Raw genomic sequence first — 11,718 nt, 5'->3', positions numbered from 1 at the left:
CATGCAAACCTACACCAAAATTAATATATATTTTCCTGTTATTGATTTAATTTACACTCTTCTTATGCAAGTTAAATAATATTTTTTCCTTTTGTTGTTTCTCTAATTAAAAAAGGTTGGTTGTAGAAAACAAAATTAAAAAATAAGATAGGGGTGAGATTTTAATCACATGTCATTTTCTGATACAGACAAAAAGGGATGAGCTTTTAATCACATGTCATTTTCCAATACAGGCAAAAAGGATGATTGATTTCAATGCCTTACCTCAAACTCTCATTGCATGTCTCTATTTTTCATTATGGGTTTAGATTCTTAAAATAGTTCTATGGATGATTTATATTTGTTTATTATTGTTGTATATATATTTAGATTAAAAAAGAAGACTAGTTATTAAACTCAAAGAATCTTGTATCATATAATTTATTAAAAGATTATAATTGTTTAGGTATACTTAATAGACTTCCATAGTTTAGAAGTTGAAACAATAATAATTTAAATATATATTATTCTAATTATTTAAGATGAACAAAATTATAACATTCTAAATTCAAAATCGTACACTATGTCGACACACATTAACAATATTATTTAATAAAAAAAACTTGATTTGAGAACATAAACATTATATTGAAACAATTAATATGATTTTTAGACCATTATTTGAAAAGTTTATTCAATATAATTTATTACACTCATTTAACACTCTAAAATAATAATATTTTAATCATATTTGGTAGACTCCACTTCTTTATTTTTATTTGCTGTTTTTACCTAAGACAATTGTAAAGATAGGTAAAAACAAAAAGAGTGAAAATTAAAGAAATCTAAAATTACTGATGCAATTATTTTTCCAATAATACCAACACTAATTTAAATAGATGATATTAATTTTTCAAATAAAATAAAAACTGAATAAAAAAAGTAATATTTAAATTTAAAAAAAAAAACTATTAAGTCTGTATTGAAATGATGGGAGAAAGTTAACTAGAAATGAAATAGGGAAAGGGAAAGGTACAGGTATAGGCAGTAGTATGTATGATGACGATGGTATGGTAGGCACAGTGGTAACGGATTAACATCAAATCAAACGGGTGGATGATGGTGCCAAAACGGCGTTATCTTGAAAATCCCCACTGTTGTTTCACTGTCAGATAATGCTCCTAACTAAGGTGGTCGTGTAAGATGGTTATTGGATGAATCAACAAAATGTCATAACCTTTGCATTTAATGATGCCAACGCTTCCTCCAACACCTTCTGCACATTCATTTAATGCATACCAGACACCCTCACTCTCCTCCACCACCATTTTTATACCTATTTATCTCATCACATATTATAAAAATATTTATAAAATAAAAATACTTAAAAACTGATTTCCCAATATTAACCAAAATCATGGATTAAAATATATCCTACCAATCGATATTCAAGGAAAAACTTTTCCATGCCATACATCAATCTAAAAACTCCACAATAATATTTTAACTAATAAATACTAACAAAACCTTTTATTTTTATGTTTCTGTTTTTCCATTCTCTATTCTTTCTTCTACTCGAGCAAACAAAAGGTCGACCCGAGTCAATACCCGAACCACGACCCTTGCCTTGTGCTAAGGAACCTCGTCCTACCAGTTTCGGATCCTTATCACCATGCAAGGAGCTTTTTCTTTTTTTCCATGCGCGGTTCGTTCTTGACTCAAACAACCATCCGTCATTCACACGCGCCCCCACCCATTACATGTTTCAATGTCTAAACCTTCAAAATCTCAACAAATTAGGAAAAAGAAAAAAAAAAACACACTCACGTGACTTAGGGATGACAATGACTCGATCGATCACGTGATGGTGATGGTTAACTTTCGCAGTGCAGAGCAGCTTTGATTTTTTGAACGGTGCATGATATGAGGTTGTTCACGGTTTCCACGGACTCTACTGTGAGCTTGGCTGTAGGAAGACTATTCACAAGGATCTGAAACGCAACGGTTAAAAGGGACCCACTCACGCGTGCCACACCATTATCACCACCGTTTGTTGCGGCAGTAGGTCCATTCTGTGACCCACGAGACCCGGGCCCATCAGGAACAATAGCAAATCCCGATGGCAACAGTGCCACATAAGCTGAATCACCACCGTTCATGACGACATGCATGGCCGGGATATCCACCGGCGCGTACACCACAAGCGACCCTGCCTCGTCTATGCATGTCTCCTGTAGTATCAGCATGCTGCTCTGGCTGGAGTTTATGGCCTGCAACACAAGAAGAAAAAAAACACTAATTAAATAAAACTCAGTTCAAAGTGAAATAATATAACTAGTGTGTTGTCATTTTCCAGAGGCTGGTCAAACCTGAATCTAAATTTTTTATTTTCACTTTTTAAAATTTTCATGTTTATTTTTTTAAAATTGAATAAAAAACAAGAAGTCAGAAACACCCATCTTATATTTTGACTTTTTTTTTATTTTAGTGATTCATCAAAATCTGCCTCCATTGATACTTCCAAAACTTCCATCGTTGTCCTTCTCAAAGTTACAGCAGCTCTCATCCAAAAACTAAACGACAACCAACGCCATTTCCAATCCAAACACTAATGAAAACAAAAACATTAACACAAACTTTGCATGCCCTAACAAAGAAATTATCGCAAAAGCATTCACAGATCTAAAATCACGAAAAAAAAAAAATCTTTGTAACGAAGATGATAGGAGTGAGAAGAAGCATACACTGGCTCGGAGGAGAGAGACGCAGTTGCCGTGGTCTTGGCCCTTGGCGATGTGGGCCATCTCCTGCATGGGCCCGCCGTTGGAGAGTATGTCCCACTCGCTTCGGAGGCGCTCGTCCCGAAGGAAGTCAAAGAGCCTCTGCGGCGACACCGGGAGCCAAACGGAGGTGGCGGCGCTCAGCACAATCCCCGGCGGCTCGCCGGGATCATCCACGCTCTTCCTTGTCATCACCCTCACGTCCTCATCCACGTTCCCGGGGTTGAGCTTGTTCCACTTGTGCACCGTGGAGGCACACACTCCGGCGCAGAAGTTGTTGGTCATTCGCTGCGCCAGCTTCACCATGCTCCGCCTCCCCCCTGCCGTTATTGCTGCACCCACCATCAAAATCATGAATCTTAACAACAAAACATTTGTCATGTAAAAAAATATTGATCTTTTAGAATGCCCATATCAAAATACCTGAATGGTCTCGAGAGGGTGCTGCTGAGGACATTAAGATCGCAAGACACTCGCATTGCCGTTGAAGGGTAGCCACCCAACGCTGAGCACCGAACCCCATGCCTGAGTTCAACGATGGTCTATAAACCTGGTGAATTTGGCTCTCATCGTATTCTGCGTGCTCCACCCATGTCACCTTCAAGCCACATGCAACCAACCATGTCAAAATTCATGCATGTCACAAAATATTTCAAAACCACTGTTCTCTTAATTAATTAATTAAGTTCATCATGTTGACTAATTGAAGTGTATGCATAATATAATAAGGTTATGTATGTATGTTTGTTTATGGCGACAGTATATAAAAAAATGTGTAAAAGCAAATCTTAGAAAAGCCTGAAGACTGGGCTCAGCAACAGACATAGGTATCTCTCATGGACCTCGACAAGTACATAAAATATTGGTACTATATAAAGTCAAGATGCAGTATTTACAGGAGCAATGGGGTACTGTGAGCATCGAGATTTACAACCAAACAAAAACTCAGAGGAAACAGACAAAGTACTCAGTCTCTGATTTTTTACTCCAAGGGTTTTCATTCAATATTATATGTAACAGCCCTATCCGATCATAGGTCTGGAACTAGGCCACATTCGATCTCGTGAATTAAATAATGCTACAAGATACTTATTGTGTGGTGTCAAAGATTGGAATAGAAACATCATATGTATTTTTTATAGAATCAGAAAGTGCGTGCAAGATCATATGGCCGATTTCATACAAATGGATATCTTATTAATGTCTTCAAGATGGCATAAATTTAAGTGATGGAGATTTTTGTGAATAAATTAATGGATTGATTTGGATTTTATACCACACAGGAAATACTCTCTATTCCAAAACTAACACTGTTATCTTATGAGGAATCTATGCATAGATTAAAAAATTATCAGCTGATGTGTGCATGTTTCGATTAAAATACCTTTAGTACTTTATTGATAGTTGAGATATTTATAAATCGATTATTTTGTCAAAGGAGTCTATGGGATTGAAGATCAAACGTTGAAAACTCCACATTGGAATATAATTGTTAAATTGAGATCCGACTCTGCTGCAATGATATTATGTAAACTTTTGGAAAAAATGAAATGAATTTTGTGCGAAAATCATCACTGACAGAATAGTTATATAGAGAGTAGTCACTAGACTAGCCAAGTTACTTCGAAACAGGAGCTCATAAAAAGCTTCGAAAAGCAAAGCCCCGTGATTCCTTGGCATGGTGTTTTGTTTCTCTTGAATATTCTGTACTTGGCTCCAACGACCAGTAACTTCCATGAACAAATGTGATTAAAAACCAAAGGGAAAGATACCCACTTCGGAAGTCATAATAAATTCAATATAAAAATGAAAGCTATTAAATACTAGTGTATATTTTGGTAATAACAGTGGCTGCATGGGATCAATAGTTTCCATGGAGGAATATAAATCATTTTTGCAGTCCTCAAAGATTAAGATTCTGAAGAAAAGCACATAATAATATTTTTGCAGTCAATTATTGTAAAAAACCCTCCTTTCTTCTAACCCTTTTATGCTAAGGAGGATATAGTAGTATAATCATTACTCTTTTGTACTAGGGAGTAGGAGTTAGAATAGAATCATCCCACACTAAAAACTAGAAAGAGTGTTTCAGTTTACCTTGGAGTAACCATTGGGCATGTCTTGCACAACACAACCAGAAGGAAGCCTCCTACAGTTGACAAAAGTGGATGGTGCTCCTGAACTTTCTCTGATGCTATCTATGGACACATCGACCACTGCCCAAACCCCTTCTGCGTGCTGCTTGCAAAACCTTAGGAAATTGACCTCACGAACAGGAACCAAAGGCGAAAGAACTTGAAGTTCGGCATGCATCTGAGCACCAGATTTAAAGGGTCAGAAACCAAAATCACACCCCATTTCCCTTCACCAAGAAATTAAAAAGAACTTGAAACAACATAAACCAAACTTACTAATTGAAGTGCTCCATTTCTTGATCCATTTATCCCGTTAGATATCACCTCAGTAGTGGAGGTTCTTGCAATGATACAAGGAAACATTTCTGCCCATCGATTCTGTTGAGGCAAAATGCAATTCAGTCATGCATTTCTAGGTGCATTTTCAGCATTTCACCATTTTCTAAGTTTAGGCCAAGTTTTACGTGCTTCACACACTATTTTCTAATTAAAATTGGAGTTTAGTGAGATGAAATTTCAATTGGCTTACCGCGTCCATGAGAGTCTCAACAAGTGCCAAACTGTTAATGATGACCATGCCATTTTCCCTAGAGGCTTCGGACACAAACCCATTTGGTCTCAAACCAATACAAGGAGTGAAGGTTCTCGCGTACTCCTCATGGTTCATGATTTCCCTCCCACCTTCAACATTCCTCACCCAAAGAGGCTCCCCAGTTTGAGCCATCTTCACCAACTCATCCATGGCAGCCAAAGCAAGCTCAAGAAACATGGACCTTTCCATGGACCTATCAAACCCAGCCACAACAGAAGTTGGTCGGGTACTAGTGGGAGACACCATAGCCAAAGGGTTGTTAGACACAGACATCGACATTCCCATTCCAAAATCTTGTCCCAAAGGCAATGTAGTGCCTATGCTCATTCCACCAAATCCGTTCCCCCCAACGCCAAGCTCCAAACTTGAATTCGGTAACGAAGAAACGGGGCGACCCAGAAACTTGCCCGTGAGTGCACACACGCGATCGAGCTCGTCCTTCAACCGGGCGTTCTCAATCCGAAGGTGCTGCTCCTCCAGCGAAATCTCGCCGATGATGGCAGGGCCACCGCAATTGGAGCACATGGGGTTCCTCATTGCGTCCCTGATAGACATGTTCTCCGCTCTCAGCTTGTCGTTCTCTTGCCTTAGCAAAGTGTTCTCGTGCCGCTCCAACTGAGTCTGGTACAACCGTACGTAAGAAGAAAAAGTTTCAAACTGCATCAGAAACCTCAAAAAGGAAGAAAAGGAGTGTGAAAGTGACTTTGTGAGAGTTTGAAGCGTGCCACACCTTCATTTGGGTTCTCCGGTTTTGGAACCAAAACTTCACCTGTCGAGTTTCCAAGCACAGTCTCTTGCTAAGTTCGAGTCTTTGCTTCTCATCTGGATGAGGACACTCCTTGAACAACCTGAACCCCATTAAAAAAAATTCAAAAAAAATCATCCACCATTCAAATCACAAATAACATACACGTACAACGTGTTTAGGAAGTAAGAAACTGTTTTGGAACCAAGGTTATAACCATTAGGCTTATAGAATTGCATGTTAGTATGCATAAGAGTGAAGAAGAAGAAGAATAAGAAGAATAGAAGGATTGAATGGTGAAATGAAAATGAAAATGAAAATGAAAATACGCTTCGAGTTCTTGTATCTGCTGAGGGGTGTGTCGGTGATAGCGTTTTTTCCTGGGAGGGTTGTCGGCGGCATCTTGTTCATCGCCGGAAGCGCCGTCGATGTTGTCGCTGCCAGATCTGCTTTCATGTTCTTCTTCTCTGCTTCTTCGCAAACCGTTTGGTTCGAAGCTATTTTCGACCATTCTATTCACATCTTGTCCATCTATATTGGTTTGCTGCTTTTGTTTCATTTTTTGCAAACAAGAAAGGAAAAGAAATAAGGAAACACAGTACAACATGGTACCAACACGTTAGTTTTTAAAGTAAAGTAACAAGATCTCTCACAAGTGCCAGAGATAGTCCTGGGGAGTTGAACATGGATTTGGCCAGGGTTGGAGTGGTGGTGGTCACCAGGCGTGGCTGAGAGATTGCACCAAAGGGCATTCTATCGTCTTCGTTGGTGTTGGTATGGGTGGTGGTGGTAACGTTGTTGTAAGGAATATCCGAAAGGTCGTGTCTGGCTGCGCCACTACCTGATTTGTTTTCAAGAAAACCCCCAAAACTCATCAAAGAAGCCACTTTTCTCTTCAACAGAAGTACCCCAACAAGCCTAAAAATTTTACCCTGAAACCCCTTGAACTCACTTCTTCTTAAGCATCGAATTGCTTCATCAGTGAGAATTCAGGCGTCAATTAGCTACCCCAGAATTTTGAAACTCAAGAAAGACTCAAAAGATGAAGTGGGACGGTCAGAAAGAGACTTATATACTCTGGGAGAGTGATCAAAGAAGAAACTTTTCAAGGTAAAGGGGGAAAGAATAGAGACAGAGAGATAGAGGAGACAAAAGGATAAAACCCCAATGTCTCAGCTTTCTCTCTGTAGCAGAAAGAAAAAAAAAATGCTGTCTTTTTCTTTTCTTCTATTATTTGTAGAGAAAGAAAGGAAGCCTAGAAACCCTTATGCTATTACAGCAGCCTCCTTCTTCTTTCTCTATTCCTCTCTTAGTAGTGACCCTTTGAGAGTGGCACTTTGTGGCACAGACACAGTTGAATTATAGCTTCAATCCATTGGCTTGGGGTTAAATGGAAAAGGGATATAAGAACCCTACTGTCTTTGCGTGTGTGTGCCTCATTCTCTGCATGCTTGACTCTTGTAAAGCCTAAAAGGAAAAAGACAGAAAACAAAATAAAAAAAAAAAAAGATGCAGTTTTTAATTATAGTTTTAATCAAGTAACATGTTTATATTTAATCTATGAAGGCTCTTAAAAAGTGACACTCTGGTTTTAATCAAAAGCTTTGTGTTTGACTTTTGTAATAGAATAACAGTATGACACTATTATGCTAAGGAAAAGGGTGAAAGATTGAAGAAAATGAAAATGGTTATAGATTGTACAGAGAATGATGAGAGAGAGAGAGAGAGGAAAAAGGTGAAGATAAAACGTAACGTGTGGACTATTGGAAGCCTTACAAATAGATGGATCCAAAAAGGGTCGGTTGACTCTTACTGTGATGGCTGATGGTATTTGCACAGTATCCCCAGAAAGCCTGTGAGTGACTGTGAAAATTGCAAAGTGCCTTTTTGATGAGCTTTTGTGGAGAAGAAAGTAAACCAAGTTATAGAATGATGATGATAGGGTCCTATGGTGTTTGTGTGTGTTTGGGTATGAGATCCATAGGATAGGACTCTTTCACACAAATCTCAACCTTTCTTCACAAACCGTCCTAGGGATTCTCAATAATTGGACTAAGCTTGCTTTAATCACTCCTTAGAAGACAAAAATCACACCACTTTTTACACTTTTCTCCCTTCCTTTCTTTCTTTTTTTTTTTCTTATAAAATTAGAAAAAATATATATTTTTTCTATAACTTTTAATCTAAGTTTGAATTCCTTTCTTCTTTTTCAGTTAAAGGTTTATTTTTTTTATTTGGGTAATTATGAAAAGAATTGATGTTGTAGTTTAAGTTATTGGCTAAATAATAAAAATGAATGAACAAAGCGTTTTAGTGATAAAAGAAATACAAAAGAGAAATGGGTTTGAAAAAGTAACTTGGGATCATTAATCATATGAGCTAAACAATTATTTCGTTTATTTTTTTTCCATTTTAATGAATCTCGAATCAATTCTCATCATATTAGAAAAAAATATATATTTTTTCTATAACTGTTAATGTAAGTTTGAATTTCTTTCTTCTTTTTAAGTTAAAGTTTTATTTTTTTTATTTGGGTAATTATGAAAAGAATTAATGTTGTAGTTAAAGTCATCTGGCTAAATAATGAAAATGAATGAACAAAGCCGTTTTAGTGATAAAAGAAATACAAAATAGAAATCGGTTTGAAAAAGTAACTTGGGATCATTAATCATATGAGCTAAACATTTAATTGCATTTATAAACAAATTAAAGTAAACAGTTTCCAAATTACGGTTACTAAGAATACTGATTTTTAAATTGAAGGAAAATGAATTTATTTGGGATTTGAAGAAGTAATCTCGTGGCCCACCAACTCTTAAAATTTCATAGCATCCTTTGTCAGTTGGGCTATTAAGAAAAAAGTAAAACGGATTGAAACTTATATTTAAATTCGTTACATTAAAAAAATTAATTTGAATTTGTTCTGAATTTAATTTCTAGAGAGATTGTTAGGAGTGATTATTATATATTTAAAATATTATCATTTTTGGAGTGAAAAATTCTATCATAACTTTATCTTTAAAAGAGATGAAAGAAGAAAAATATATTTAAATTATGTTTAATCTCGACTTCTAAATGTTGGATATGGTAAAAAGAGTTTAGGTCAACAAACTTGGGATCAGAATTGTGAAAGAATAAAGAAACATTTAAACTGCGTTGATATCTATTCCTAGGAAATGTGACACGATTAGATGTGGTAGAAATATAAGTTCATTAATCGATGTATAAAAGAAATGACTGAATGTTCTTGACGAAGGCTTGAGGACCGAATGTTCCATTATTGGTACCACTGTTATATCCCAAGTCCGTCAAGTGACATCATTAGAATCAATCACTATACATTTAAGGTCGGCTTTAAAACATAGATCTTGAACGCATATTTGTAGACATGTGGCAAAATCCTAGCAATAGGTGAAATATTCTTGATGACTGAAATCAAATCTTCTAATGTTGAGAGAGGAAATTCCCTTCCAAAAGACTTTACGACGTTAAAATTAGTAAGAGAGTTGAGATTTTTATAAATAGGATGAGTATAAGTGTTTATAAAGTGAATATTACTTTAAAATACTAATCATTAGATTACATAATAACATAATTTCTTTATATATATATATATATATATATATAATTTTTTTATTTATTTTTATTATATATTTTGAAGTCATTAATATATCTAAAGAGAGTTTTAAATTCATTAAATGGATTAACAATGTGAGTGATTAATTTTAGGTTTAATATTAAATTTTAAGTTTATTATATGTTTTTAATTTAAATTTTATTAAAAAAATATATTTAATGAATAGTTAAAAATTTTAAAATTTTGAATTGAATATTTGCTCTTTAATTTTTTTTAACTGGAATATATGTTTTTTTCCTTGTTTTTTAGTCATTTTGCTTATTTGTGTATTGCAAAATAGTTAATATAAAATAATTTTACTTGTTCATATATATTTATTGTGAAATCTAAAGTTTTATAGTTAATTAATATAACAGGATATTATAATTAATATAAAATAATAAATGATTTGACGTATAAGTTGGATAATAATACATACTGGTTCTCGACAACTTTTTTGTTATCACTTACAATGATTAAAAGATTATAGTTATTATCACTCTTAGGCTTTGTTTACTCGAATAGATTTGGGAAAGAATGATTCAATGAATTTGAGAGAATTTGAAAGTAAATTTTTTGTTATTTATTTGAGTGGATTTGGAGGTAAGCAAGAGTGGATTTGGAATAAAGTTGGTAAGAATTAATAAAAGATTTGATTGATGTGACAGATTAAAAAAATTTACTTCCAAATCCACTTTCACTTACTTCCAAATCCACTCAAATAAACAACAAAAAAGTTTTACCTTCAAATTCATTCAATCAATCTCCACCAAATTCATTGGTTCAAATGAACAAAGTTTAATGTTGAAAATAATATCTTCTCGTCCTAAATGTTTTCAATAAACATCATTTACTGTGTAATATTAATTACAACATCACTTTATATTAATTGCAAATTTAACGTTTTTTAACGCATTAAGATAAATAATAAAGATAACGAAACGAGATAATAACTACATAAATTAATTAATAAAAAAAATATTTAATTGAAAAATAAACAAATTTTGAATATTTAATAAACAAAACAAATGAATAAAAGCTCAATTTAAAATACTCAAATTAAATTTAAGACAAATTAAAAATTTTAGTCACCTTAATTCTTTTTAAACGTTGATTAATGTACATATTACTTAATAATAATTTTTATTAAGTATTTTTATTGAAAAAGCCATTGTGTGATGTATGAGTTTCATATTATCATATCACTTTTTATTTATTAACTTTCATTTAATTAAATAATTTACAGCACTCACACTTTTTAATTAATGTTTAATATTTTCAAAACTAAAATATATTATTTTTTAATGATCAATAAATATCTTAAATTTTTTATCATATATCATTATGTCTTATTACTATAGTTTACCTATTCAATAAATAATAAAAGTAACTCCCTCTCATTCATTGCAACCCTTTGCTAGCCTATACGCACCATGTTCATAGAATTAAATTTCCAAAATATATGTTTTAATGAATCAAAATTTGAAAGATGATAAATATTTAATTAACATTTTCATTATAATTAATGCTGATTAAAATTAATGATACCCGCATTTATAAATAATTAATTAATATTTACATTGTAGTTAATGCTTGCTTTAAAATTAATGATACCCACATTTATAAATATTATTAATATTTACATTGTAGTTAATGATTGATATAAAATTAATGATACCCACATTTATAAATATTGTTAATATTTACATTTTAGTTAATGCTTGATTTAAAATTAATGATACCCACATTTATTTCCGGATTTTTATTTTTTAAAATTCTTCACATCTCTATCTATATAATTCGGAGTTAGAATTTTCCTTATAATTAAATCTACTATTCACCTTTGCATTGAGTATAGATAATTTTATATA

General features: G+C 33.7%; 1 protein-coding gene across 3 annotated transcripts; it reads right to left on the bottom strand.

Annotated features, from left to right (window-relative positions):
* Window positions 1-1,426: 1,426 nt before the first annotated feature.
* On the bottom strand, window positions 1,427-8,152 carry LOC124846506 (homeobox-leucine zipper protein ANTHOCYANINLESS 2-like). Of its 3 annotated transcripts, XM_047323773.2 has the most exons (10): window positions 8,008-8,152; window positions 6,885-7,698; window positions 6,561-6,778; window positions 6,217-6,334; window positions 5,424-6,107; window positions 5,171-5,272; window positions 4,857-5,072; window positions 3,183-3,357; window positions 2,724-3,091; window positions 1,427-2,249 (listed from the first exon to the last, which is right to left on the bottom strand). In XM_047323773.2, exons 2-10 carry the CDS (start codon window positions 7,104-7,106, stop codon window positions 1,854-1,856), a joined length of 2,499 nt encoding a protein of 832 aa, XP_047179729.2. In that variant the 5' UTR covers window positions 7,107-7,698; window positions 8,008-8,152; the 3' UTR covers window positions 1,427-1,853. The 3 variants fall into 3 exon arrangements, with proteins under 3 accessions (XP_047179729.2, XP_087957820.1, XP_087957821.1); XM_088101694.1 differs by having other exon boundaries at window positions 6,885-8,061; XM_088101695.1 differs by having other exon boundaries at window positions 6,561-6,775; window positions 6,885-8,058.
* Window positions 8,153-11,718: the final 3,566 nt, after the last annotated feature.

Source organism: Vigna umbellata, chromosome 11 (assembly GCF_029865625.1).
Source record: "Vigna umbellata cultivar VRB3 chromosome 11, Vumbellata_1.0, whole genome shotgun sequence".
Lineage (NCBI taxonomy): Eukaryota > Viridiplantae > Streptophyta > Magnoliopsida > Fabales > Fabaceae > Vigna > Vigna umbellata.
Note: the sequence above shows the minus strand (reverse complement) of the source record. Positions and strands in the feature narration are given on the sequence as shown.